Source organism: Sciurus vulgaris (assembly GCF_902686455.1).
Source record: "Sciurus vulgaris genome assembly, chromosome: 16".
Lineage (NCBI taxonomy): Eukaryota > Metazoa > Chordata > Mammalia > Rodentia > Sciuridae > Sciurus > Sciurus vulgaris.
This window is the reverse complement of record NC_136477.1, coordinates 10,093,819-10,121,099: the sequence shown is the minus strand read 5'-3', so window position 1 is coordinate 10,121,099 and position 27,281 is coordinate 10,093,819. Positions and strand designations below refer to the sequence as shown.

At 55.9% G+C, this 27,281-nt stretch overlaps 1 protein-coding gene across 3 annotated transcripts in view; it reads left to right on the top strand.

Moving 5' to 3' along the window:
* COL5A3 (collagen type V alpha 3 chain) overlaps nucleotides 1-26,376 on the top strand; it is a 36,601-nt gene extending 10,225 nt beyond the window's left edge. For all 3 annotated transcript variants that reach the window (XM_079114497.1, XM_079114496.1, XM_079114498.1), the window contains exons 14-67: nucleotides 434-490; nucleotides 582-635; nucleotides 804-857; nucleotides 1,559-1,612; nucleotides 1,692-1,745; nucleotides 1,932-1,985; nucleotides 2,333-2,377; nucleotides 2,501-2,554; nucleotides 2,737-2,781; nucleotides 2,936-2,989; nucleotides 3,094-3,138; nucleotides 4,549-4,602; nucleotides 4,705-4,749; nucleotides 4,902-4,955; nucleotides 6,358-6,402; nucleotides 6,503-6,556; nucleotides 6,692-6,799; nucleotides 7,096-7,149; nucleotides 10,474-10,527; nucleotides 11,257-11,301; nucleotides 11,415-11,468; nucleotides 11,565-11,609; nucleotides 12,228-12,281; nucleotides 12,366-12,419; nucleotides 12,510-12,563; nucleotides 12,680-12,787; nucleotides 12,937-13,026; nucleotides 13,294-13,347; nucleotides 14,525-14,632; nucleotides 14,726-14,833; nucleotides 14,914-14,967; nucleotides 15,494-15,547; nucleotides 16,478-16,585; nucleotides 16,660-16,713; nucleotides 16,879-16,932; nucleotides 17,030-17,083; nucleotides 17,198-17,251; nucleotides 17,707-17,814; nucleotides 18,404-18,457; nucleotides 18,629-18,682; nucleotides 18,821-18,874; nucleotides 18,995-19,048; nucleotides 19,195-19,302; nucleotides 19,467-19,520; nucleotides 19,952-20,005; nucleotides 20,177-20,284; nucleotides 20,604-20,657; nucleotides 20,738-20,773; nucleotides 21,151-21,204; nucleotides 21,589-21,787; nucleotides 21,871-21,983; nucleotides 23,125-23,193; nucleotides 25,058-25,297; nucleotides 25,404-26,376. In XM_079114497.1, coding sequence (XP_078970623.1) covers nucleotides 434-490; nucleotides 582-635; nucleotides 804-857; nucleotides 1,559-1,612; nucleotides 1,692-1,745; nucleotides 1,932-1,985; nucleotides 2,333-2,377; nucleotides 2,501-2,554; nucleotides 2,737-2,781; nucleotides 2,936-2,989; nucleotides 3,094-3,138; nucleotides 4,549-4,602; nucleotides 4,705-4,749; nucleotides 4,902-4,955; nucleotides 6,358-6,402; nucleotides 6,503-6,556; nucleotides 6,692-6,799; nucleotides 7,096-7,149; nucleotides 10,474-10,527; nucleotides 11,257-11,301; nucleotides 11,415-11,468; nucleotides 11,565-11,609; nucleotides 12,228-12,281; nucleotides 12,366-12,419; nucleotides 12,510-12,563; nucleotides 12,680-12,787; nucleotides 12,937-13,026; nucleotides 13,294-13,347; nucleotides 14,525-14,632; nucleotides 14,726-14,833; nucleotides 14,914-14,967; nucleotides 15,494-15,547; nucleotides 16,478-16,585; nucleotides 16,660-16,713; nucleotides 16,879-16,932; nucleotides 17,030-17,083; nucleotides 17,198-17,251; nucleotides 17,707-17,814; nucleotides 18,404-18,457; nucleotides 18,629-18,682; nucleotides 18,821-18,874; nucleotides 18,995-19,048; nucleotides 19,195-19,302; nucleotides 19,467-19,520; nucleotides 19,952-20,005; nucleotides 20,177-20,284; nucleotides 20,604-20,657; nucleotides 20,738-20,773; nucleotides 21,151-21,204; nucleotides 21,589-21,787; nucleotides 21,871-21,983; nucleotides 23,125-23,193; nucleotides 25,058-25,297; nucleotides 25,404-25,550 — 3,804 coding nt within the window. In that variant the 3' untranslated portion in view covers nucleotides 25,551-26,376. The remainder of the gene's footprint in view (nucleotides 1-433; nucleotides 491-581; nucleotides 636-803; nucleotides 858-1,558; nucleotides 1,613-1,691; nucleotides 1,746-1,931; nucleotides 1,986-2,332; nucleotides 2,378-2,500; nucleotides 2,555-2,736; nucleotides 2,782-2,935; nucleotides 2,990-3,093; nucleotides 3,139-4,548; nucleotides 4,603-4,704; nucleotides 4,750-4,901; nucleotides 4,956-6,357; nucleotides 6,403-6,502; nucleotides 6,557-6,691; nucleotides 6,800-7,095; nucleotides 7,150-10,473; nucleotides 10,528-11,256; nucleotides 11,302-11,414; nucleotides 11,469-11,564; nucleotides 11,610-12,227; nucleotides 12,282-12,365; nucleotides 12,420-12,509; nucleotides 12,564-12,679; nucleotides 12,788-12,936; nucleotides 13,027-13,293; nucleotides 13,348-14,524; nucleotides 14,633-14,725; nucleotides 14,834-14,913; nucleotides 14,968-15,493; nucleotides 15,548-16,477; nucleotides 16,586-16,659; nucleotides 16,714-16,878; nucleotides 16,933-17,029; nucleotides 17,084-17,197; nucleotides 17,252-17,706; nucleotides 17,815-18,403; nucleotides 18,458-18,628; nucleotides 18,683-18,820; nucleotides 18,875-18,994; nucleotides 19,049-19,194; nucleotides 19,303-19,466; nucleotides 19,521-19,951; nucleotides 20,006-20,176; nucleotides 20,285-20,603; nucleotides 20,658-20,737; nucleotides 20,774-21,150; nucleotides 21,205-21,588; nucleotides 21,788-21,870; nucleotides 21,984-23,124; nucleotides 23,194-25,057; nucleotides 25,298-25,403) is intronic.
* Nucleotides 26,377-27,281: the final 905 nt, after the last annotated feature.

Sequence of the window (27,281 nt, the reverse complement as noted above, 5' to 3'; positions counted from 1 at the left end):
TGTTTTCTGTGGCTATAACGAAATACCTGAGACTGGGTAATTTATAAAGAAGTTTATTTGGGTCATAGTTCTGGAGGTTGGAAAATCCAAGAGTATGATGCTGGCATCTGTCAGCCTCTGGCAGGAACCTTCTTGCTGTGTTATAACACAGCAGAAGGCATCACATGGCAAGGCAGGGCAATGTGCCAGTGAGGGCCCCGTCCTCTTCTTATAAAGCCATGAATGTCATTATGCAGTCCCATGTTCATGGCCTCATTTACTCCTAATCACCTCTCAAAGGCCCCACCTCTAAATGCCATTAGTATATAAACTGGGGATCAATTCTAGCACATGAACTTCTGGGGAGTACATTCAAACTGTGGCAGTGCCTTCATGGGGATTGTTGGGGGTCTTGTGGGCAACTTTTAGGCTCTCTTCTCCTCCATCTTTCCAGCTGTCCATGAAAGGCCCCCCAGGTCCAGTCGGGCTCACTGGGCGCCCAGGCCCTGTGGTGAGTAAGGGGTCTGCAGGGAAGAGGGCCAACACCCACGGAGAAGGGTTGCATCCCTCCAGCCACCTTACCCTCTTTCTCCTTCTCGAAGGGTCTCCCTGGATATCCAGGTCTGAAAGGAGAGGCAGGAGAAGTGGGGCCACAGGTGAGATTGGTTGGGAAGGGTCTTTCCCCAAGGCCACAGGATAAAGTGACAGCTGGGGACAATATCAAAGGGGTTGGGGATTTGCAACTACTGCCTTCACTAGTGAATGATGTAAAATAAGCTCTTTCTTCTTTTTATCCTTCCTTTCATCTTTTCTTTTGCTTCTAGGGTCCCCGAGGACTGCAGGGACCTCCTGGGCCACCTGGTCGAGAGGGCAAGATGGTGAGTAACTTCCCTTATCACCCAAGAGAAACTCTGTGCCTCCAGGGTCTGCTGGCATCCTTATGGGACCAGAGCACTGAGGACCAGCCATGGAAGCTCTCCTGAGCCTGGCTCAGGAGTCTGGCCAAGGTCACAGAGAGAGCCAGGGAGCACTTTTGAGCAGGAGTAATATTCCACCTGAGAGCTAAAGCACAACCAAGTAAACAGGCAAGGAAGAGCATTCCAGGCAGAAGGAACAGCATGTGTAAAAGAAAAGACCAGCTCCTTGGAGGAACTGATGAACACAATTCCAAGTAGCTATAGCTTTGCTGAGGACTATGGCAGGGTGATTCATGGAGGCTGAAATGCGAATTCTTCTTTCTTTTTTTTTTTTTTTTTTTTTTTTTTTTTTGTGGTGCTGGGGATTGAATCCAGGGCCTTATGCTTGGGAGGCAAGCACTCTACCAACTAAGCCATATCCCCAGCGTGTGAATTCTTAATTTTGATGATGATGGTAACTTGGGGCTAGAGTTAGGGGACTGGGGATAAGGAATAATGCCTGGGTTTGAGATTGAAATTTGTACAAAAGAAGCCCCCAGCAAAGACTCAATAAGCACTGACAATATCTCGATGATGTTGATGATAATGTTGTCGAGTTCCTAACCTGGGGAAGGGATCTGCTGGAGGCTGATCCCTGACATTCAGGCTCACTTTCCTCACAGGGCCACCCTGGAGCAGATGGGGCCCGTGGCCTCCCGGGAGACACAGGACCTAAGGTAGGCCCCAGGGCCAGGGCCGGAGGGTAGGTGCTGTCAGGATCCGGGAGCCAAGCTCAGCTGGTGTTTCTCTGGACAGGGTGACCGAGGCTTTGATGGGCTGCCAGGGCTGCCTGGTGAGAAGGGCCAAAGGGTGAGTGTGTGAGGAGGCCTCCCGTGTCCAGGCCCTTCCCGACATTCCCGCTCTCCTCTCCTTGCTCAGCAGCAGAGCCTTGACCGGTGTCTGAGTCCTCACACCTCAGGGCCCGTCTTCTTTCCTGGGGTGGGGGGCTCTCCCTGCTTTATTCCACTCTGGTCTTCCCTCTGTTTCCCACTCCAGGGTGACTTCGGCCATGTGGGTCAACCTGGCCCCCCAGGAGAGGATGGTGAGAAGGTAGGTCTGCAGGGGTGTCAGGGGACGGTTGGCAGCTGGGCAGCCTGGGTGACAGTCAGCAAGGAGGAGGGTCTTTGGGAGCTGGATGAGGAGTGGGGTCTGCCCTGGAGCATCGGGAAGTCCTGGGGGTTCTCAAAAATGACAGCTGGAGAGCCCGCTTTGGGATTAGGAGGTGAGACTCAGGACTGCACATCTAGGATCGAGTCAGGGGCCCGAGTAGACTCCTGTGCACTCAGTCTGCAGGGATCTCGGTATAACCCGGGTCCCTGGGACTGATGCCGGGCACTGCTCAGATGCGGGGAGGTGCCCTGCAGAGGCCCTCCTCTCCAAACCCACACTTCCCACAGGGAGCAGAGGGACCTCCAGGACCCACTGGCCAGGCTGGGGAGCCGGTGAGTACTGGGGATCCCTGAGCGCCCTTGCTTGGTGCAGGGGGGAGAATGGGATTCCTGCCTCTCCACCCCTGCTGCCCTGTAGCTCACAGGGCCACCGATGGCACTGCTGCTTTCTTTCAGGGCCCCCGAGGACTGATTGGCCCCAGAGGCTCCCCTGGCCCCCTGGGACGCCCGGTGAGCATGTGGCTACCTCTCCGTGCCCCTGTCTTTTTCCCACCTGCCCCCCTCTGCATGTCCATTTCCATTTCTGCTGCCCATGTGTCTGGCTGCTTTGCCTTTCCACCTGCACCTCTCAGTGCCTCAGCTCAGGTCTCTGGCTTGTCCCCTGAGGGGTCTCACATCCCCTCTTTCTCCAGGGTGTCACTGGAAGTGACGGAGCTCCTGGTGCCAAAGGCAATGTGGTATGTGTCCTGCCATCAGACCCTTGGCCCTCCCAACGCCCTGGGCTCATCATGGCCCATATCCTTGTCCACTCCTGTGACCCCTCTTGTCATCCTGACTGCCCCTCCACACAAGACCCCTTCCAGTGTCAACGAACCCTCATTTTTTCTACAGGGTCCTCCAGGAGAACCCGGCCCTCCGGGACAGCAGGGGAACCACGGGTCCCAGGTTAGAACTCAGACCTCAGGCATCTCCAGCCCAGCCTCCCAGCCTCCCCAGCCTCAGCACTCACTGCCTCCTCCTCATACCTCACCCCCTCTTTATGTTCCCAGGGAATTCCCGGCCCCCAGGGACCCATTGGCACTCCTGGGGAGAAGGTGAGTGACCCCTACCCAGCGCCACCTCTTCTCGCCACGATCCTTCAACTCCATCGCCAGGAAAGACTTCAGCGGTGGCCCCTGCTGCCAACCCCGCTGGTGATAAATGGCCACTTTCCCTAAGTCAGCCGAGAGTTACAGAGTGTCCTTATGGGGAAGGCTCTCCTCCAGGCGGAAACCCAGCGGGCCAGAGCACAGAAGGGGGCATTGTGAGCATACAGACACCCCCAGGAACCTTGGATGGAGCGGGTTTCTAGACACAGGGGGACACGATCCCCTTCCGCGGGGCCCACGCTCTTCTTTTGCTTCTGGGCACAGCTGTGCCCAGTGCCCCTGGCAGGCAGACTACTTTCTGCACATGTCCTGGTTTGTCCTCACTCCGTGCCAAGTGCTATGCCTGCACGATCCTCAGCTGTGGTGTCACCATTTCTGGCTCCAGCTCCCCCTGACCTCGGATCTTAACCTCAAGCCATCCCATCAATCATAGTTAGGTCTCTTGCCTCGAGATTCCTGGAGAGAAGCGGATTGGCTCAGCTGGGTCGAGTCGTGGGTCAGATGCTTGAGGGAGGAGGGTACCTCCTGCCTGCCTGGACCCACCCTCCTGCAGACGGTGCTGTGGGGGGCACTTTAGAGATGGGGTGTGGCTGGGAAGACCAGCACCCCACACATCTCTGCACTCCTCTGCTTTGTTTTGTGCTGGGTGTGGACCCAGGGCCTCTTACGTGCCCAGCAAGTGCTCTGCCACGGGGCTCCAGCGCTGGCCTCTTCCTCTGGTTTACATCCCTTCTCTCTACCCTCTCAGAGAGGAGAATTTTTTCATTTTTAAAAATTTTTAAATACAAATTGGAGGACCGGGGTTGTGGTTCAGTGGAAGAGCGCTTGCCTAGCTTGTGTGAAGCATTGGGTTTGATCCTCAGCACCACATACAAATAAATAAGCAACATTAAAGTATCGTATCAAAAAATACAAACTTGATGTTATGTATATTTCGCTAAATCTTATTTTTTAAAATTAATTATTATTATTATTATTTTTCATGGTACTGAGGACTGAACCCAGGGGTGCTCTTGTACTGACCTACACCCCCAACCCTTTTTATTTTTATTTTGAGAGACGGTCTCATTAAGTTGCCCAGCCCAGCCCAGCCTTGAACTTGTGATCCTCCTGCCTCAGCTTCCTGAGTAGCTGGGATTAGGCTGTGCATCACCACAGCTGGCCAGATGAGGAGGATTTCTGAAACTCAAGGAGAGCAAGGGACTTGCCCAGGGTCAGACAGCAAGTTTGGGTGGAGCTGGGATAGATTTCCTGGCCAGAGGTACCTGCTTATTTGCTAACCTTGTGTCTGCATAGAGTAATCCTTCGCAGGGCTCTGAGATCCTCCATCTCCCTCTCCTATTCATCTGCTTTCAGGGTCCCCCTGGAAATCCAGGAATTCCTGGCCTCCCAGGAGCTGATGGCCCTCCGGTGAGAACCAGGGGCTGGGACAAGGATGAAGGAGGTGGGAGAGATTTGGGAATTTGGCTGGCAAATTTGGGGCTTTGATGACTTAGCGTGTTTCTTCCTTAGGGTCACCCAGGCCATGAGGGTCCCACGGGAGAGAAAGGGGCCCAGGTGAGTAACCAGAGGAGGCTGGGTTGTGTGGGGCGGGGGTGGGAGGGAGGTTGACAGTCAGGGCCAGGAGCCTGGGGCCAGCGAGGAGAGCCACAGCTCTGGAAACACAGGGTGGGCAGAACAGGATGACACTGGCCTTACCTTCCTCACAGGGTCCACCAGGATCTGCAGGCCCTCCTGGCTATCCTGGAACCCGGGGCGTGAAGGTAGGTGGACCTTCTGGCTGATGATGGAGTGGAAATGGGGTTTGGCTCTGAGCACCCTGTTAGCCCGGCGACGCTGAGGTTTGGTTACGTAGGCGGGAGCCTCTTTTATCCACAATTTCCTTTTCCAAAATTTCTGTTCCTCATGGTCAACCTCAGCCTGAAAATATTAAATGGAAAATTCCAGAAATAAACAACTTAAGTTTTAAACTGCACACCATTCCGAGGAGTGTGGTGAAAACTTGAGCCTTCCCACTCACTCTCCCAGTATGTGAATTATCCCTTTGTGCAGAGTTTCCACACTGTATAAGCTACCTCCCCCTTTGTTCCTTTGTAGCTAGTTTGTCTATCACAGCATCACAGTACTTTTGTTCAAGTAACCCTTATTTCACTTAATAATGGCCCCAGAGTGCAAGAGTGTTAATGCTGGCAATTCAGATTTGCCAATGAGAAGCTGTAAAGTGCTTTCTTCAACTGGAAAGGTAAAAGTAAATTTAGATATGTTTGGGGAGACTATATTGTTATAATTGCTATAAAAAGTATTAATTAGAACAGTTTATTGTTATCATTGTTCTATTTTATTATTACTGTTATTAATATCTTTCTGTGACTAATTTATGAGTCAAACTTTATTATAGGTATGTACACAGATAAAATAATTATATAGATGCAGGGTTCAGTCCTCTCTGCAGTTTCAGGCATCCGCTGGGGTTCTTGGTTATGTGCCTGCAGACAAGGAGGAGCAATTCTAGTGGAAGCCTGCTTTGTAGCTGCACCTAGTTATATTGCGGCCCAGGCCAGAGAACAATTATAGCCAAGTTTAGTTACATTGTGGTCAAGTTAATTACCCTGGGGCTGGAGCACTTCTGCTATTTCCAAACATAGTTACATTGTGTCCAAGTGTAAGCTCCTTGTAGCCCCTGAGCTCACAGTTATGTTGTAGCCAAATGCAGTTTTCAGAGTTTGATGTGAGTGGCTGTCCAGGCCTGCACTGAGCAGCCTCGCTGTCACCAAGCACAGTCTCCCCGCAGCCAGCACAATGGGGAACATTCCTCTGCCTTCAGAATGAGCCCAGAGTCTGGAATGTTCATCTCTCTCCTGCCAGAAGGAGCTATGGACACAGTGTCCCTGGGAAATGGGAATCAATTACTTGGAAATCTGGCCTTCCCGGCACACCCCCACACAGAAGACCTTGGGAGGTGGCCAGTGACTGAGAGGGAGGGGTGATGCACTCTGCAGGCTCCGTGGAAAGAGCATTTCCTCCTCTGAGTCCAGCGTCCTCTTGGGACTCTTCTGCTTGTTTCAGGGCAGGGAATGGAGCTTGGGACTCTCCGTAAGCAGGGACTGACCTGAGAGCAGCAGCTGCTGCTTCTTCTTCTTCTTCTTCTTCTTCTTCTTTTTTCAGGGTACCTCTGGGAACCGGGGTCTCCAAGGAGAGAAAGGCGAGAGGGTGAGAAGGGAAGGGACCTGGGAGGAGCCCCCATAATGGGGACCTGGCTGTGTCCTTCCCTGAGGCCCTGCTTTCTGACCTCTGTCTTTCTCCCACCCAGGGAGAGGATGGCTTCCCTGGATTTAAGGGCGATGGGGGGCCAAAAGGTGATCGGGTAAGACAAGCTCGAGCTGAGGGATGTGCGGGTCTGGGGGGCTCTGGGGAGACAGGGGAGGGGCTGGGGCTAAGACAGGTTTGAGGGAGCAGGAAGAGCAAATGTCTAATTCGGCACCTCTTCTGTCTATTCCAGGGGCACCCAGGACCCCCAGGTCCCCGGGGAGAGGACGGTCCTGAGGGCCCAAAGGGGCCAGAGGGTCTGGCGGGAGAGGAGGGCCCCCCAGGTGCAGCTGGAGAGAAGGTGAATAGATCTTGGCTGCTTTCTGTTCGCTCCAGGTGGCCCCGGCCCTTTGCCTACTGTCCCTCACTGTGGGGGTGCTAGATATGCACTATGCTACTGTGCCATGTCCCAGCCTGTGCGCCTAGGTCTCTGTCCACAGGGTGCTCCTACCACCTTCCCGCCCTCCTTGAGTCCGCAGCTCAGCAGCACCGAGCCCTTCCACACACACTCTGTCTCCAACCCCACAATCACCCCGTGCATTTTCATCCCCCTGTACAGATGAGGAATCTGACCTTTGCCTTATAACCTCTCTGCAGGGCAAGCTTGGGGTGCCAGGTCTCCCAGGTTACCCAGGACGTCCAGGACCTAAGGTAAGAAACCAGGGACCTGGGGGTTGGCAGGGTCAGGGGTCAGGGACTAATATCTGGGGGCCCAGACTATGGTCTGAGCTGATGTGGGGATATTACTGACACCTAATTTGACAACAACTTTGTGCATATGTGTGTGTCTACCCTGTGGGCCACCGAGAGTGTATAAAATATGGACTTTGGCATCAGATGGACCTGGATCAAATACTCACTCCTTATTGGCTCTATAACCTTGAGCAATTCTCTCAAGCTCATTTTTTTCAGCTGCAAAATAGAGATACCAGTAGTATTTTCCTTATCAATTTGATGATGATGATGATGATGATGATGATAAAACTGTAGGATCCTTATTTGTGTAAACAGAGTTGGTTCATCAACCAAGTCAGTGAAGGAGGATGTATGAGTCTGTTTTCTGTTGCTATAACAAAACACTTGAAGCTGGGTACTTTATAAAGAAAGGAGGTTTAGCTCAAAGTTTTGGAGACTGCAAGTCCAAGATCAGTTTGCCCCATTGGTTCAGGCTTTGGTGAGGGCCTTCCTGGTATCTCCCTTCATGGTATATGGCATCATGACAGGAAGGCATGCAAGAGGGAGAGGTGTCATGACAAGACAGGAAGAAATGTGTGTGTGTGTGTGTGTGTGTGTGTGTGTGTGTGTGTGTGTGAGAGAGAGAGAGAGAGAGAGAGAGAGAGAGAGAGAGAGAGAGAGAGAGAGAGAGAGGCCAGTCTTACCTTTCACAACAACCCTCTTGTGGGACTAACTGGGTTCCCATGAGAACTGCATTAATCCCATTATTACCTTCCCATTAATCCCAGTGACCTCAAGACCTCCCTCTAGGCTCTCCTCTTAAAGATGCCACCATCTCAACATGACCACACTGAGCACCAAGCCTCTATCCCATGAGCCTGCCGGGGACAAACCACATTCACCTCACACAGGAGATGGTCACAAATAATTCAGATGGTACATATCTTGAATTTATTTTGACATGACAAACAAAATGTACTTATACAAAAGCATACTTATATAAAAAGCATTCATTTATTTGCCAGCATCTTGATGGATGAGCAGACTGGGGAGGTTTATCTTTCTGCCCACGCCACGCCCATGTTACATCATGGATGACTTATCATTTCTGTTTACATGAAGTAGATCAGGAACTTAAAGATACTTAGGGACAAACCTGAGGGCAGAGTTCTTCCAGAGTCTCAAGTTGTCCTCCTCTGGAGCTGATGCAGGGATCTCACAGATGCGGTGTGTGTGTGTGTGTGTGTGTGTGTGTGTGACTTTTGTTTAGAGCCAGTCTTTCCCATCCAACTCCGTTTCGATAGACATCTGTCTTTTCCGAGCGATACCTCATCCATTCTCGTAAGTCATCTTTGAATTGCGTGACCTCAGTGGCAAGTACAAAGGACATAAACAGGTTGGGGGGTCAATTCAAGACACCACAGCCACGTTAGAACTCAACCTGCGCAAGCGAGGGTCTCGGGGGCGTGACAGCAGCGTCCTAGCACAGCCCAACCCGGGACTTTCCTGGGTATTGAGCAAGGCATTTTACAAGCGTCGTGACGTGATGGTTAAGTCGAGGTCAATAAAAATCATCATAAATAACAACATGGCAGTGGGTCAGTCAGCTTCATGTGACTCCAGAGAAATGCCTGCGATTGTTAAAGGTTTGTTTAGCTCACAATTTTAGTTTCCAGTCCATGATCAAGTGGCCCATTTCTTTTCTTTTCTTTCTTTATTTTGGGGGGTACTGGGGGGTTGAACTCGGGGCACTCAACCACTGAGCCACATCACAGCCCTATTTGGTATTTTATTTAGAGATGGAGTCTCACTGAGTTGCTTAGTGCCTTGCTTTTGCTGAGGCTGGCTTTGAACTCGCAGTCCTCCTGCCTCAGCCTCCCAAGATGCTGGGATTACAGGCATATGCCACCACGCCTGGCAAGTGGCCCCATGTCTTTGGGCCTCTGGTGGGGACACTGGATGGTGATAAAGGAAAGCAAGGTGGAGAAAAACTGCTGACATCACAAGCCAGCAAGGGGGGCGGGGAGAATTCAAGATCAGGGTGCCTGACCTCTTCAAAGTCACGGTCACAATGACCTTGGGACCTCCCTCTAGGCCCTATCTGCTAAGGTTCACCACCTCCCAAGATCAGGGAGGGACCAAACCCTGAGCACATGGGTCCTTGAGGGACACCCCTCAAAACCATAGCAGACAGCTGTTTCTTGAGCACTTACTAGGTACCAAACATGATGTGATGCTCTTTCCATAAAGGATTCTACTGAATCTTCTCCAAAACCTTGTGAGGAAGGTATTGTTGATGTCTCGGGGTTACAGACAAGGTTACAGAGAGATTAAGTCACTTGTTCAGAGTCACACAGCGGGGCTAGTGGTGATTCTGGGATGAGACTCAGATCAAATGATGCAGGCAAAGCTCTAGGCATACTGTCTGATGCAACGTAGTTGTTGAGGAAAGGGGAGTTTTAGTCAATAGCAGAAGCAGTCATATCATCAGGCATGCTTGGTAAGAAAGTGATTCACTGGTAAGAGGCTAAGGTTTTAGCAAATCCCTGTGGGTATGTGTGCAGGACTCTGGAAGACTATAGGGACTGACCCTGGGGTCCTCCTGTGGGAAAGGACAGGGAGAGGCTGGGATGGGGTTTAAGGCTGGAGAGCAGCACACACTTGCTGGGTAACTTGGGCAAGGGTCTTTCCTGATCTGGACTCAGCTGCACAGTGCAGGGTGGGAGGGCCTAGCAGAGCTAAGAGGCTCAGGACACATCACCAGAGTCAGTTAACAAATATTGTATGAGCACCACTGTGTGCCACACCGTAGGGAGGGCCAGTGAGTTAAGTCCTAGTGGGGGAAACAGACACTGAATAATAGGAAAGTAAATGGAGTCATTTCAATACAGGCATCCTGGGGAAAATAAATAGGTGATAGATTGAGGGAGGTGGTGGTCAGGATGGTGGCAAAAGGGCATCTGAGCAAGATCTAAATGATGAGGAATGCTTGGCTTTCTGGACCTGGGAGAAGAGCATTTTAGGCACTGGGAGCAGCCCATGCAAAGGTCCTGAGGCAGGAACATGCTTCTGAGCTTAAGGAACATGGGGGAGGCCAATGTGTTGTCTGCTGTGGATTGAGAAACGGGGAAAGGGAGGAGAGGAGGGTGGAGGGCTGCCTTGGAGGGTGCTGGGGCTGGAGGGACCCAAGGAAGCCACTGGAATCAGTGGTCCCTAAAGGCGTCAAAGATGGGAAGAGAGGCCAATTTCACCTACTGCTCACTGCTCACCCCTTCTGGTCTCTCTGTTCTTTCTACTCAGGGATCTATTGGATTTCCGGGGCCCCTGGGACCATTAGGAGAGAAAGGGAAGCGGGTGAGTCCTCATGCAGCGGATAGCAGAGGGAAGGGCTGGCTGGAGGGAAAAGCCCGTGTCTGTACAGGCTGGCAGGCGGGTGTTGGGCATGTCTGTGCGGGACACACTTGTGCGCACACGCGTTTCTGTGTGCCGTGCAGGGTGTGTGCAGGTGTCCACGCCTGGTGTCACCGTGCTGTGCCTCGGGGGCTCTCGGTGCCGACCAGGCAGGGCGCTTGTGCCTGGGTGAGCGAGGGCATGACCCTGCACGCATGTGATGTGACTGCACACACGCGTGTGCAAAAGCGTATGGCTATGCCTACCCTCGTGTGCCTGCTCCTGTGCGCGCCCGTGTGCGTGCAGGCATCGCTGCGTGCGCGGTAGCTGGGTGAACCGAGGCCGTGCACACCGCCCCTGGGTGTATGTGGCGGTGGTATCAGGAGCGTCCTCACGGGAATCCGTGGTGCGCGTTCGCCCAGGGCACGGCCTAGGGGCGCACTGCCTGGCCATGGCCGGGTCCCCCAGGCGCGGCTGCCACCCGAGCACTCTGCGCAGCGCGAGGCCGGTTCCAGGCGGGCGCGGCGCGGGTGTCCGGGCTCCGTGGTGCCCTCGGGCCGTGGCGGGTGCCCGCGGCCTCCGCAGCCGCGGGTGAAATGATGCGTGGGAGAGGCTCGTGGCCGCGCGCAGGCGTGTGGCGCGGCGGCTCCCGCTGCCCGTGACCCTCTGCTTCCCTCCCCGTTGACTCCTCAGGGGAAGGCCGGGCAGCCCGGAGAGGAAGGAGAGCGGGGCCCGCCGGTAAGTGTGCGGCTGGGCCCGGGTTGAGCGCCGCGGAGGCGCCGGTGGGCTGCGGAGGGGCCGGCTGGCTTCGGGCTCCTCAACTCCCGCCGCGCCGATTTTTCTCTGTGCAGGGCTCCCGTGGAGAGCGGGGGCAACCGGGCGCCACAGGGCAGCCAGGCCCCAAGGTAGGGGACGGGTCACCCTCGGGCTCGCCCACCGCCCCACCAGCCCTTCCCAGTTGAGTTCGTTCTGGGGTCTGAGTCCCATTCACTCTGTCCTAGGGCGATGTGGGCCAGGACGGGTCCCCTGGGATCCCTGGAGACAAGGTGAGTGAGAGGAAGAGAGGGGGGCAGGGAGGGAGATTCTAGCAGGGGACAAACTCAGGGGTGGGGGTCGTCAAAATGCAGGGGAAGAGCGCACTCTCAAAGTCAGCAGAGCGCCAGGGGCCCCAGTGTCCTAGCTCTGCCACTTGCCAACCTTGTGACCTGGGCACCACTTAAATCTCTGTGCCTCGATTTCCTCCTCTGTGAAACGGCAATGACCACGGCCTCCTGACCACAGCCTCCCCTCCCTGGAGTGGGCTGCAGTGCTGAATGAAGTGACTGGGTGCTTGGAGAGCGCTCAGTCTCATGCCTGGCATGCAGTAAACGCTCAATATGTGCTAGTTTGCTTGTTTTTTTGTTTTTGTTTTTTGGTACTGGGGATTGAACCTGAGGTGATTAACCATTGAGTCACAGCCCAGCCCCTTTTAATGATTTATTTAGAGACAGGGTCTTGCTAAGTTGCTTAGGACCTTACTAAATTGCTGAGGCTGGCTTCAAGCTTGTGATCCTCTGGACTCAGCCTCCAGAGTCACTGGGATTATAAGCATGTGCCGCTGTGCCCAGCTTTATGTGCTAGCTCTTAAGGTCATGATGAGATAATGGTTTCTGGTTATGTTTCAGGGCCTCCCTGGTCTACAAGGGCCTCCAGGATTCCCTGGGCCAAAGGGCCCCCCTGTGAGTAAGGTCACCCTGATTGGGGGTTGGGGAGGAGAGAGGTTCTCTGTCTGTACCTCAACTCTTTCCTGCCTTGTTCCCTAGGGTCCCCAGGGGAAAGATGGGATACCAGGGCACCCTGGACAGAGAGGAGAACTGGTGAGTGACCCATCGACCTCTGACCCCCAACCTTATCAGGCCCTCCCTTTCTTCCTCTACATGACACCTCCATTTTGTTTTTCTCCACAGGGCTTCCAAGGTCTGACAGGCCCACCTGGACCAGCTGGTGTCCTGGGTCCTCAGGTCAGAGTGGACCCCACACATTGCACTAATCGGGGGACGAATCGTGGGGTGGAAGCTGGAGACCTGACAGACTCCCCCAGGCCACTCCCATTCAAGATGCGCCTCTTCCTTTCCAGGGAAAGATAGGAGACGTGGGGCCTCTGGGTGAGAGGGGGCCCCCAGGCCCCCCTGGACCTCCTGGTGAACAAGGCCTTCCGGGCTTGGAAGGCAGAGAGGGGGCCAAGGTGAGACCCCCTGTTACAGGCGATCTCTGCCGAACGGCCCCCAAGTGCCTTCAGTGGCCCTCACGCCACTCAGGGCCCTAGGCCAGCCTGTGCGGGAGGCCAGAGTCAGAGGGGGACCCCAAGCTGACCCCTTCCCTCGGACTCTGCAGGGAGAAGTCGGGCCCCTGGGACCTCTGGGGAAGGAGGGGCCGCCTGGGCCCAGAGGCTTCCCCGGCCCCCAAGGAGCCCCTGGGGACCCGGTGAGTATTCCCTGGAGGCCCCTGTATGTGCCTGGCCGGGCTGTGCAGCAGAAGAGGGTGAGGGGCCCGAGGGAGCCGTGTGGCGATGGACGGCCACCAAGGTGTGGGCAACGTGGAGGAACGGAGGCTGGAGGGACCCAGGGAGACAGATCCCCAAACTCAGTGCCTGGTCCCAGGAAGTGGGTGGTGACCACAAGTCCCCCAGAATGGAGATGAGACCTATGTTTCCCTTGGGGTTTCTTGACTGTGAATCATGTCCTTCCTCAGGGACCCATTGGTCTGAAGGGTGACAAGGGCCCCCCAGGCCCTGTTGGTGCCAATGTAAGTAGAAGTACATCTGCTGGGTGGGGAAGGGGGTGGAAGGAACTTGGGGGTCTCAGAAGCTCGGCACTGTCATGATGAAGCCTGCTGTCTTTGAAGTCAGATGGGCCTGGGGCTCCCCAGTCCTGCCACCCATTGGCTGGACAGTTGTATCACTTGGTGAGCCTCAGTTTCCTTATATGTAAAATAGCTGTATGAGAAGCTTCCTCTTCGATTATCATAAACCTTAATGACATGATTTGTTTACATTAGTTTGTCTTGCATTGCTATAATGACATACCTGAGGCTGGAAAACTTTATAAAGAAAAAAAGGTTTACTTTGGCTCATAGTCCTAGTTCAAGGTCAAGGGACTGCACCTGGTGACAGCCTTCTTGCTGGCCAAGTCCTGAGGTAGTCGAGAGATAGGGAGTGCATGTCTGTAGGTTTGGTGTCTCTCCCTCTTCTTATAAAGCCATCAGGATTCAATTGGGGGCTTCATCCCAAGGGTTTTATCTAATCTTAATCATTCCCGAAGGCCCCACCTCTGAACACCGTAGTCAGAGTAAGCTTCTGCCCTATTAATGCCTCACAGTGGGGATTAAATCTGAACACTCAAACCACGGCCCCGTCCAACAAGTGCCGACCTGGCAGACCCAGTGTGTCTTCTCCGGTGCTGCCATCTAGCATAGTTAGCGGTGCCCTGTGAGGCCACACAGGAGAGTACGTGGCTCTAGGGACAGCGACTTAAACAGGCCCATCAGGGAAGAACTCCCTGACAGGTGACACTTAAGCTGACACCTGAAGGAGGTGAGCAGGGAGCCCCGTGGATGTCTGGGGGAGGGTGTTCCAGGCAGGAGGAACGGTACCTGCAAAGGCCCTGAGGCAGGACCGTGCCTGACATGTTTGAGGAACAGCTAGGAGGTCCTATGACCTGGGCTGAGCGAATGAGGAGAAGAGCGAGAGGAGGCGCGGGCAATGGCGGGGAAGCTTGTGCGGGGCTGTGTGGACCTGCCAGAGGGCGCTCTGCTCTGAGGAAGGGTGGAGCCGGGGAGGACTGCGGAGGGGGCTCGAGGGTGCCCCCTGGCTGCGGTGAGGAGGGGAGCAGATTGGATGTGAGGCGGGGCGGCTGGTGAGGCCTGGAGGCTGGACAACCCTCCAGAAGTGAGAGCTACTCCCTGACCTTGCGCGTGTTTTCAGGGCTCTCCTGGTGAGCGGGGCCCCGTGGGCCCCTCAGGTGGCATCGGGCTTCCTGGCCAAAGTGGGGGGCAAGGCCCTGTTGGTCCTGCGGGAGAGAAGGGGTCCCCGGTAAGTGTCCTCCCCACATCAACGCCCTGCATCCCCGGGACCTGGCTCCCCAGGAACGCGCCGGCCCTGACACCCCCTCTCCACTTCTGACAGGGAGATCGCGGTGCCCCTGGCCCCACTGGCAAAGATGGGATCCCAGGGCCCCTGGGGCTTCAGGGCCCCACTGGAGCTGCTGGGCCTGCTGGCGAGGAAGGGGACAAGGTGAGGCTTACAGAGCGGTGGGTCTGGGGAGGCCGGGGCGGGGGGAGGCTGGGTCCTCCCTGACCCTGTTTTCTCTGCAGGGGGAAGTGGGTCCCCCTGGTCACAAGGGGAGCAAAGGCGACAAGGGAGATGCGGTGAGTGGGGACCCTCTCAGGGGTGGCCGCAGGGGGCAGAGGAGGCCAGGATGGGGGGCGGGACTCCACAGCCTCTGCCTCTTCCTGTGCATCTCCACGCCTCATGCAGAGTAGCTGCCTGGGATCAAGGGGCCGCTGACCGAGCGGCTGGGGCCCCAGAGAGCTGGAAAGGGGGTTCCCGGCCTCTCCTCTCCCGTGGTGGTGTGTGCGTCCCTCTGCTGTGACCCTGCCTGGCATGGAGACGTTTCAGTCCCAGCTTCCCCCAGAACTTCAGCCAGGATCCAGCATCAGAGCTCCCTGGGTCTCGGTGGCCTTCCAGGCCAAGATCCAGAGGGGCCGAGCTCAGGACAGACGTCTGTCCCTGACTCCATCGGTTGGTGCCTAGGAGTCGGGCTTGGAGGCCGTAGCTGTCGCTTCCTGGAGGAGAAGGGTTAAGTGGGGCGGGTGGGGAGTGTTGGTTGACATTTCCAGAGGTCCCCTTTCGGTCTGGAGCCTGAGAGGGTTTTCTGTTCCGTCCCTTCCCCAGGGCCCACCAGGACCAACAGGGATACGGGGTCCTGCGGGACACCCAGGCCCCCCGGTGAGTGTTCCCAGCTTTGTGATCCTGCCCTGGACCCTGACGGGAAGGGCAAGTGTCCCTCTGCAGGACCCAGTCCCAATCTCTGCCTGACCAGTGCCCACGCCCAGTGTGGACTCACCCCCACCCCAACCCCAGCCCCAAGCCCCAGCCCCATCTTAGCCCAGACTCCACTCTGCTCACGACCTTGACCTCTAGCCAACCTCTGACCTTAAGTTCAGATAGCCGAGTCCTGCCTTGCCCCCAACCATGATGGGACCATGGCCTTGTCAGTTTTCTGTTGCTAAGTAACAGACCAGTAACTGACAAAGAAAGGAGGTTTAGGGGCTGGGCTGGAGTGTGGGTAAGCTCACGTGGAGCGCTCACCTGGCCTGCCTGGGTCCCGGGCTCCATCCCAAGACCCCCCATGACAACCCAGGTGTGCTGGGCTCCTGGTTGGGGGCCGCGAAGTGCAAGAGCCTGGTGCCCGCAGCTGCCAAGGGTCTTCATAACACGGCAGAGGGCAGCACGCGGCGGGACAGACCCCGTGTCAGCCCGGGCTCTCGTCCCTTCCTACGAAGCCACCAGGGCCATCAGGGGTGATCTCATCTGACCCCAACCACCTCCCGAGGGCCCACCTCCCAATGCCATGAGCATAGGGATTTGGCTAGTAAGCTTCCGTCACAGGAACTTTGAGGGGGCACATTTGAACTGCCCCCAGCCCAACCTCAAACCAACCCTAAAACCCACCTCCACCCATCTGAGCCCGGCCCCGACTTTATCCTGAGTCCCAAACCTGACTCACCATCTGCGGCCACCGTCTGGCAAATCTGAACTGCGACCCTTAACCTGAAACCCGACTCCAAGCCGGGACCCCTATCCTGACCCTTGACCCCGAGCCTCTACCCAACCCTTGGTCGGACGCCCCTGTGCCCTGCCCCTGTCTTCCTCCAGGGAGCTGACGGGGCTCAGGGACGCCGCGGACCCCCAGGCCTCTTTGGGCAGAAGGGAGACGATGGAGTCAGAGGGTTTGTAGGGGTGATCGGCCCCCCCGGCCTGCAGGTGGGTGTCTGCGTGTGGGGGAGGCACCCTGGGCCCCCACCCCACGTGCTGCAGCCTTCTCCTCTGTCCCACAGGGGCTGCCGGGCCCTCCTGGAGAGAAAGGAGAGGTTGGAGACGTGGGGTCCATGGTAGGACTCCAGGGAAGGGGCGGGGGAGGGCGGGTGGCCATCAGGTCCCCTTGGGGGTTCGTGGGGCACATCGTCATTTAGGGGTCACCCGGGTCAGAATCCAGGGTGGGTCTGTAGCCTCGGAGGCGGTGAGGGTCACTGGGCTCTCCTCTGGTCCTCCCACAGGGCCCCCATGGAGCTCCGGGCCCCAGGGGTCCCCACGGCCCCAGTGGCTCAGAGGTGAGCAGCTGGGGGGACGCAGGTGGGGAGACGCCCATTTCCCAGGAAGGGCCACCGGGATTCCAGGGTCTCACCTCTCCCTCTGCTGCTTCTCCAGGGCCCTCCGGGGCCACCAGGCGGAGTTGGTCAGCCGGGTGCGGTGGGTGAGAAGGTGAGAGGGAGCCCAGGCGGAGGAGGCAAACCCTGTTCTTGTTGGGAGCAGCTTTTCTGGGGTGTCCCTGCCTATCTGCCATGACAAGACCCCCTCTCACTTTGCCTCCTGCAGGGTGAGCCAGGGGATGCTGGAGACCCAGGGCCCCCAGGAACTCCGGGCATCCCGGTGAGTGACTGTGCTGTGGCACCTGCACCCTGGGCAGTCCTCGGGCTGTGGACATCCCTGGTTATCTTAATGAAAGACCCCCAGAAAGTCTCCCTGAGGGCTGCAAGGTAGAGTTCTACAGGTTGTGCACTGCACAAGAGTGCAGGACTGAGGGGACCGCCGGGGGTTCAAATCCCAGCTGAGCCCTGACTTGGGTATGAGTTGCCCAGAGGGCTTTTTCCCATTCTCTCAAGAGCAGCATGTGGGCTAAACCAACCTCGCCCATGCCATACCCCTAACTCCTGTAAGTCCTAGGACTTTCTGACCTCTGACCCTTGGTTAGCTGGGCCATTCTGACCTGTAACTGCAGAAACGACCCAGACTACCTGATGCCTGAATCCAAGAATACGAACCCTTGATCTCTGCAGAGTCCAGGCCACTCTGACCTCTGGCCTCTAACCTCTGTCTCCACAAAGGGACCTAAAGGTGAAATTGGTGAAAAGGGAGACTCAGGACCATCTGGGGCTGCTGGACCCCCAGGCAAGAAAGGCCCCCCTGGAGAGGATGGATCCAAAGGGAGCACGGTGAGTGGGGGCGGGAGGCAGAGACCAGGGGCCCTGGAGAACACCTGGATCTCTTCCCGAGCTTCCAGTCAGAGGTCCTCCTGATGTACTGATCCGACAGATGGACGGTCCGATGGACTGACTGAAACAAAAATGCGAGGGTCATAGGGCATCGAATGGAGCCAAAGTTAATTTTGCGTTGAATGGTTCTGAGGGTGGTGGAGAAGTCAGGGTTAAGGTCGATGCTGGGTCAGAGTTGGGATGTGGGACTTAGCACTGGGTCTTGGAAGGCTGAGGCCCTTCTTCCATCTTGGGGGGCTGGGGTCGGGGCGGGAGCTTCAGAATGTGCACCCCACCCTGCCGCCCCGGCCGGGTGCCTCCTCTGAGCCCTGGCGACCGGGCTCACCCACCGCGGGTGAAGGGAGAGGATGCAGAGCGCCCTCAGCTCGGGGCCTGCGCCCATGGAACGCTGGGACGTCCCCTCTGCCAGGCCCGGGAGCTCGCGTTCTGCTCACTAACGTGTCCCCGGCCACCAGGGCGGGGGCAGTGTCTGTTCAGTAAGTGAATGACACTCAGCTCAGAGACCGGTATGACTCTTTCTGTGTTCCAGGGCCCCACGGGGCTCCCCGGAGATCTAGGGCCCCCCGGAGACCCCGGAGTTCCGGTGCGTATGACCCCCTCCCCCCTCAAGCTCAGCACGTTCCCTTTCTGTCTCCACCTCTCCCCTCACCCCAGGCCTGGGCAAGGTCAGTGGAAGAAATGACCCTCACTCTCCTCCAAGCCCCCGTCAGTCCTCACGGACCCTCTGAGCACTCCCTTAACCCCTCCCCCACAGGGTGTAGACGGTGTCCCCGGAGAGAAGGGAGACCCTGGTGATGTTGGGGGACCGGTGAGTCGGGGAACAGGGACTGTGGTGCTGGCAGAGGAGGAGGGGCTGTGCTGGGTGAATTTGGGGGAGGCGGTCTTCTCTTGGGGTCCTGCCCAGAGCAGGCCAACAATAACGCGGGCACTGCTGTCGTCTCTACAGGGGCCGCCGGGCGCTTCCGGAGAACCTGGTGCCCCCGGGCCCCCTGGGAAGAGGGTGAGTGACAGCCCCTCCTGGCTGCCCTGCTCCTGGCTTGTCCCGCTCACCCCCAGTCCCCATTCACCCAGAGTCCCCACCGGCCCCCCAGGGCCCTCCCCACACGCTTTCCCTCCTCAGGGTCCTTCGGGTCGCATGGGTCGAGAAGGCAAAGAAGGGGAGAAGGGTGCCAAGGTGAGTGCTCCCCGGAGGGGTCCCTGACCTCACCCCCCAACAGCCAGTGGGAGGAGCTGGTCTGTGACATGGGTCCCAGCTGGGAGCCGGGAGGAAAGCGCCCTCTGGCTCTCCCTCACCCCTCCCTTGCCCCTTGTCCATTTCAGGGGGAACCAGGTCCTGATGGGCCTCCAGGGAGGACAGGCCCCATGGGGGCTCGAGGGCCCCCTGGTCGTGTTGGACCTGAGGGTCTTCCAGGAATCCCTGGCCCTGTGGTGAGTGTGGTAGAAACTGCAGGGGGCGGGAGTGGGTGGTGCTCTCCGTTTGTACCCCCACCTTGTGGTCAGCAAATTTGGGGGAAGCTGAGCCTGGAGGGCAGTGGCACGTCCGTCCTGGCTCTGGCAGGAAATAGCCTACCCCTGTTCTGTTTCCTCCTCAGGGTGAACCAGGCCTCCTGGGACCCCCTGGTCTGATGGGCCCTCCAGGCCCCCTGGTAAGAGCCTTCTTTGTTCCTGAGACCCCTGCTCTGAGAACCATATTGGGCATCCAGTGACCATCTAGTGACGGCAGTGTTGATGGTGCAGGCCACCCCTCACTGACCGTGCAGCTGGCTGCCTACACTGACCTTCTCTTCTAACTCTCTCCTGACCATCCATCTTGATGGTTCACACTGACTACGCACTCTGGTCCTCCACCTTAATGGTCTGCACTGACCACTTACACTGATCTTTACCACGGACCATTCGTATTGGCCATCCATGAACCGACCCCCGTTCTCTCTCAGTATCCCGTCCCCCACAACCACTTCTTGGTAGTTTCCGTTTGAAACCTGAGACCATTTCCCTAGAGACCATTTCCCAAGCACCCATGTGGACCTTGAGACTTCACACTGAGAATGACCAGTTGACCTTTGCCTCCTTGCAGGGGCCCTCTGGCCTTCCAGGGCTGAAGGGAGATGCCGGCCTCAAGGGGGAAAAGGTACGGACCCTTCATCCCACCAACCTCCACACCTCCTCCCGCCTTTCCCTCCTTCCTGGCGGGAGGGTCGGGAGATTGGGGTGTCGTCTACTCCCAAGCCCATCACCCCTGGGCTCAAATCTCCCAGCACCTCCCCCACTTCACTGCTTTATGTGCCTCTTTGTCCTCCAGGGCCACATCGGATTAATTGGCCTCATCGGTCCCCCTGGGGAGGCCGGTGAGAAAGGGGATCGGGGGTTGCCAGGCGTGCAGGGCCCCCCTGGCCCCCAGGGAGACCCTGTGAGTGTGTGTCCTGCCCTGAGTGGGAGAGCATGTTCAAAGTGGTGGGTGGTCGGGGCTTGTGTGGATCCTGGCGTGGGGTCTGGGAAATCTGGGTCTGGAACGATGGGGGTTGTGTGTGGGGAAAGCGGGGAGGGGGGCACATCTGGGGACTTGCAGGTTGGAGGTTGTCCTTGGGGCCTGGGGGTCTCCCAGGAGAACTGTAGGCTTGCCTAAGGTTTCGGGTCTAACTTTGAGGGGACTATAGGCTTGTCTGGGGAATATATCTGGGCAGTGGGACTGTACCCCACTAACACTGACCCTGATGTTTCTTCTCCAGGGTTCTCCTGGTCCCACTGGCTCTCTGGGCCACCCTGGGCCCCCAGGTGTGGCGGTGAGTATGGGGGAGTTTGTGGGGTGGGGTCACCGTGGCAGGAAGCCAGGACCCTAGCTCTCTCTCTGTCCACCCTGCAGGGCCCTCTGGGGCAGAAGGGCTCCAAGGGGTCCCCGGTGAGTACATGCTGCTGCCTTGGCTTCTACCCGCTCCGCTTCGCCAGAACCCTCCTGCTCCGCATCCATCCCTTTATGTATTCACTCAATCAGGCATTCAATAAATATTTATCCAACACCTACCGTTATATTTCATCAAATCTAAGATGCCATCAATTGTAAGAGGCACCATTATTTTATAAACTGCTATGAAAGAAAACAGTTCTGCCAAGTAAATTATGACTTGCCAAAGATGTTAAGATGTTGATTTCAGAGACGTGAAAATATGGAAAGAAAATGTGTGTCTCCTGCTTAGTCTGAACAGGGTGGGTCCCTGCCCCGGGGCTGTGTGTGTGTCTGCAGGAAGGGGTCTCTGCTGAAGGTGACTTTCCCTACAGGGATCGCTTGGTCCTCGTGGAGACACTGGTCCTCCAGGTCCCCCGGGTCCCCCGGTGAGTACTCCAGGGAGCGAGGGCTGAGACCTGTGGGGAGGGCAGGCACTGTGTCTGGGGTCCCCCAGAGCTCGGTCAGGTGTTCAGAGGTGCAGGTGGGGACGGCAGTTCTGTAAAGGCCACAGGGGGATTTGGGGGGCAGGGCGTGATTAGTGCTGAAGTTCATGGGGACTCAGATCTGGGTGCCATCTCCCTGGTTTTTGCCCCTCCCACCCCATCCCTCCTTCTGGTCTCTCTCTGTCTCTTCACCTGTCTCTACCTCCATTCTTGTTCCCCACTTCTCTTCCTCCCTTCCCGCTCCTCTCCGTCCCCCTCTTCCTTGGTTTCTCTGCCTCACCTGTCGGTCTTCACCCCTGCTCTTCTCTCCTTCGTCCCCACACCCAGGGTCCCCCTGCCGAGCTGCATGGGCTGCGACGCCGGCGCTCAGTCTTGGCGGCCCCGGAGGGTGGCCTGGAGGAGGTGCTGGCCTCACTCAAGTCGCTGAGCTTAGAGCTGGAGCAGTTGCGGCGACCTCCGGGGACTGCCGAGCGCCCGGGCCTCGTGTGTCATGAGCTGCACCGCAACCACCCACACCTGCCAGATGGTGAGGTCTTGGTTCCCGTTGGGTGGGCAAGGGGGTCGCGGGGTCCTGCCTCTGCTCATCTGCCCCGTCCTGCTCTGCGGCAGGGGAATACTGGATTGACCCCAACCAGGGATGTGCCCGGGATGCACTCAGGGTTTTCTGCAACTTCACCGCTGGAGGGGAGACCTGCCTCTATCCGGACAAGAAGTTTGAGACCGTGAGTGCTCCAAACCATCTCGTCCCTGCTGCACTATCCCTGCCACCCCTGACCTTTTCCTTCCTTCACATGACATTTATGGAGCCTACTGCGCAACAAGTCCTATCTGACGTGCTGAGCTACAGCAGAGGATCAAAAAATCCGGGGCTGGGGGCAGTGCTCAGTGGTAGCGCCTTTTCCTAGCACGCCCCAGGTTCTGGATTCTGAACCCACCCCACTACTCCCCTGCCTCCTGCCGGAGGGGATCCACAGATGCACAAAGAAACAAAAGGAAAAAAAAAAAAAAATCTGTTTCTATGCAGCTTACTTTCAACAGGGAAGGCAGATAAGAACACCTCCCCAAAGAAATCAGTATCTAAAGAGTACTGATCGGAATTCTCATCTGTTGCCTTGGCTTCTCCGTCTGTAGAATGGAGCTCAAGAAAGTCTCTTCCTCACAGGGCGGTTGTGCAATCGTGGGACTAATGCAAATATCGGGAAACATTTACTACACCCTGGCTGCGTAGTGCTGGCAAAGCACTTAGCAAGCACCAGGCCTGCTTAAGGATAAATAAATAGCCTGTCCTGGTATTTTCAAGTGGTCAGGTGCCAGGGTTAGCAGGAGCTCGGCTGCCCAGTGGGACATAGACAGGCTCAGACCTCCCACTTAGAGGGGCGAAGTGCAGGGTTGGGTGTCCAAGCAGGTGCCTAGGTGGGCCTGGCCAGTTTAAAGAGAGGCCAGGTGAGGGGAGCCTTAAACACAGGGTTTGGGTTCCCCGGAGCCAGGCCCGAGACAGAGATCTGAGGCTAGCCATTTATTTAGGAGGCAAGCCCAGGAAGCACCAGGAGAGAGGAGGCAGCCAGTAAAGGATGTGGCATTAAAATGGTACCATTGAGGACCCAGAGCTCAGGCCCTCTAGGGGACACTGGATGGCAGTGGGAGAGTCCCCCTGGAGGGTGAGAGAGCTGGGGTATTTATCCACCAATACCCATCTCTCATTGGTTGAGGACAGTTGCAGGGGCAGCTTAGCCCCCCATGGCCACAGCACCACCTGAGGTACCCTCCTCAGTCCACAGCCTTCAGTGTGAGGAGGTAAATGCCGAGAGGAAATAGGTGGGCACCACTGGAGGCTGCTACATGACCCTCCCCATCCTCTCCCAGGTGAAACTGGCCTCCTGGTCCAAAGAAAAGCCTGGAAACTGGTATAGCACATTCCGCCGAGGAAAGAAGGTGAGTCACCAGAGGCCCAGGTGGGGTGGCATGATGCAGCCTGGTGGGAACCAGCACCAGGAGGCGGGGGAGGGACCGGCGGGGGGGGGGCGAGATGTACAGGACAGACTCTATCCTGTCTTCATGGTGATTGCAGGCTGGGCGGGAGGGAGCAGCACTGGATGTGTGACAAGCAGTTCTTCCCCCTGCGGAGCAATGGCACCAGTTTAGGGGAAGCACTGTGCATTGTGCAGGCCCGGAGACTGAGCTGGAAGGGCCTGAGGCCTCCTGGTAGAGGTCACAGCTCATCTGAAACCTAGATACGAGCTGGGTCAGCAAGTTAGGGAGGACGAGGACAAGTTTTCTGGGCAGAGGGGACAGGATATGCATAGGCTCAGAGTCAAGAAGGGGTTGGGTGAATTTCAAGAGAAAGCCACTTCTCCTGCTCTGAAGACTGAGGGAAGATGGCAGGAGAGGAGGAAGAGGTGGGCGAGGCTAGACCAAGACGGACCTGCGGGTAGTGGGGACCCATGGAAGGTGTTTAAGTGAGGAAAGGGACCCAGATTCAATATCTGTGTCAGAGAAATGCTTCTGGGGCTGGCATGAGGTGCAGACTGGAAGTCAGGAGGCCCAGAAGGAGGCTGGTGTGTTGGCTCTGGGAGAGTGAGGAGGGTGTCTGGACTGGAGCCAGTGCCACCGGGAGGCAGAGGAGGTGACTTGGGAGGGTATCTAGGAGTTCAAGTCCATAGGCTCTGGTAACTGGTGAGATGCAGGGAAGGAGGAGATGGGGTGAAGCTCAGGTTTCTGACTTCAGGGACTTGTGTCTGGAGAGACTCTTTTCTGAGATATATAAAAGGGAAGAGGAATCAGTTTGAGGGGTGGAGCATTGGGTTCAGTTTGGAAGTTATTTATACAATATATACATATATACTGAGCACCGGGAGCATAGGAGCCAACAAAACACAGTTGCTGACTTCATGGAGCTGACATTCTAGAGAGAAAACAGACAAAGCTATGGTGCCACATGAGGACAAATCTAGGTTTGGGTTCCCAAATGCAGACCCTAAGACAAGAATACAATTGCAAGTAGTTTATCAGGAGGCAATTCCAGAAAACACCAGGATGCAGGGATGAGAAAGAAGCCAAAAAGATGTGTCACTAGGACAGTCATCTCATGCTGGCTATCTTTTAATAATAATCTTATGGAAGCCAATATATCAAAAATTGTTGTAGCAACATAAAGAATTAAGATAGTTTACATTTTTTTATACTAGTTCTTCAAAATCTGGTGCACATTTTACACTTACAACACATTACAATTTGGAGGTTAAATTTTATTGGGAATGATCTACATTTAGATTTCATGAAACCATTGAAAATAGATGAAAAAACAGATTTGCATACTCCATTTTTTTCTAAATGTAAACTTTCAGATAACTGGATTAGGACTCAGTAATTAGTCATGAATTTAGAGAAAGAAAAAGATAAGTAAATTCCTTCATTGTGTTATTGGTTACATTTGAAGGACTGGACATGTGGCTGCCATATTGAATAGAGCAGATACAGACTATTTGGGAGGTAATGGGCTATGTAGATCAGGAGCTCACAGGAGCAGTTTGGTCTATGGTTGGTATAGAGTTTTTGAGTTCTGCATAGCAATGAGTGTGTTAAAACCCTAGATATGGTGGACTGAGTGGCCAAGACTTGGGAGGTCCAATGAGTCAGGCCTGGTGATCTGCTAGATGAAGAGGGGGCAGAGATGATGTGGAGGAGGACTTGCAGGATTCCACTTCGGATCTTGAGGCCGTGTGTTGGGGTTGTGGGCGGATGGCCTGTCTGCCATCTGGCTGATGGAACTCCTCACTCGCTGCCTTGGCCCACCCAGTTCTCCTATGTGGATGCCGACGGGTCCCCCGTGAATGTGGTCCAGTTGACCTTCCTGAAATTGCTGAGTGCGGTGGCCCGCCAGAGCTTCACCTACTCCTGCCAGAACTCCGCGGCCTGGCTGGATGAAGCTGCGGGTGACTATGGACGCTCCCTGCGCTTCCTGGGGACTAACGGGGAGGAGCTGTCCTTCAACCAGACAGCCGCAGCCACCGTCAGTGTTCCCCATGATGGCTGCCGGGTAAGAGGCTGGAGCGGGGCTGCCTACGGCGGGGAGGGGCAGGGAGGGGAGGCCTCTGCTCGCCCTCCTCCTAACTCCCCTCCCGAATCTGCCCTCTCTTGGTCAGCTCCGGAAGGGACAGGCAAAGACCCTTTTGGAGTTCCGCTCTTCGCGAGCAGGCTTTCTGCCCCTGTGGGATGTGTCAGCGGTTGACTTTGGCCAGACGAACCAGAAGTTTGGGTTTGAACTGGGCCCTGTCTGCTTTAGCAGCTGAGAGTCTCGGGGGTGGGAAGGACAGCGAGGGAGCCCTGGACAGGGCACACTTGGTGCTGAGGCTTTGAAGCCACCGTATTTATCATCTCCTGGGACTCCGGAGCCAGGAGATGCGACTCAGCTCGTCATGGTCAAACAATACTCCTCTCTTCCAGGGGGTGGAGGGACGGACTCCTTGGCCCAAGGGCTCAGGACCCCCCCATTCCGGGTGGCGTAGGTGCAGTCTGGCCCTTTCCCTCCTCCATCCTCACTCAACCCTCAACTCCTACACGGGAGCCCGTGCAGTGAGCTTCTAACTCAGAGCTGACACGTGCCCCCGCCTGCCAGCCCCACCCCTCAGTCAGTGTCCTCAACCCTCTTTGGTGCTCCCTGTCCCCATAGTTAAGCACTGGATGTCCCCTGATCCCATGCTGGGACCCCTTCCCTCACTCCTGTTCCCCGGGTGGGTTCACGGTGAAGGGACTGAAGTCAGACTACACAGGGGAGTAGGACTTCCCTGGACCGAGCTGTGTGCTCCTGGCTGCCTTGGCCCAGCTTGGCACACTCCCCTCCCCCGCCCCATCCCCCCAAGCTTACTATGCCATGCCAGGTGGTCCGCAGACTGAGATGGTGGGGATGAATCAGGATCCTAATGGTGCTGCCCTATTTATACCTGGGTCTGTGTTAAAAGGGAAAAGCCCCTCTGTGGTATATTTAATCTGCTTCCTCTTCAGGAAGGCTGGGAGAGAGATTCCGGCACAACCCCACTCTTTCCCCACCCTCACCCCAGCCCCAGGCCCTAGGGCAAGATTGGCATCTCAAATCTGAGAATAAATCAACAAACTGTGTTCCTGTCTCCTCTCTCATTGGCGTTGGCTACCTCTGTCTCAGGGTCCCGCTCTTGCCTCACCTGAAGGACCTGCCCCCACCTATCTTATTAGGGGTGCCCTTTGGGGAGGTTCATTATAATGGCACTCACTGGAAGTCATGGGTGAGTTCACTGACCCAGAATCCTAGAGGAAACATTGGAAATACCCAACTTTCCCTGCTGGCTTTGATCAGTGCTGGAACCTCTGAGTGGGTGGATGGAGAGATCATAAGGGGACATGGGTATATGTGGAGGTGAAATCAGTAGAGGCCAAAGATCTGGGTGGCCAGTCAGCCGGTGAGTTGTGGGTTGGAGAGAGAGGAAGGAGTTATGGCTTGAAGTGACTGTGAGGTTAGGGGCTGGGATTGGGGGAGTTAAACTGGAAATGAGATGAGAATCAGGAACTGGTTGTTGGGTGGAATTAAGGTGGATTTCCCAAGTGGGGTGGACCAAGCAAGTAGCTTGGCAATTTGGAGTCATCGTGGGAGCAGCTGAAATGAGTCTAGATTCAGGTGACTTGAATTGAGGGTTAGATATTGGGCAGGACTTACTACCATCCTCCTGCCTCCCTTCCCACCCCCACAGTAGCTGGTATTATAGCACTGGCTTGGGCTAAGTGGTTTTAAAGAGGTTTACTGAGATATAATTCACGTAATACCATATGATTCACCCATTGAAACTGTAATTAAATGGTTTTCATATGTTCAAACTGTAGAAGCATCACCACAATCAATTTTAGAAGACATGCCATATCTATTAGCAATCACTCCTCATTTCTTCTTGCCCTAGACAACCACTAATCAATTTTCTGTCTCTCTGGGGCTGGGCTCAGTGGTGCACGCCTGTAATCCCAGCAGCTTGGGAGGCCGAGTCAGGAGGATTGTG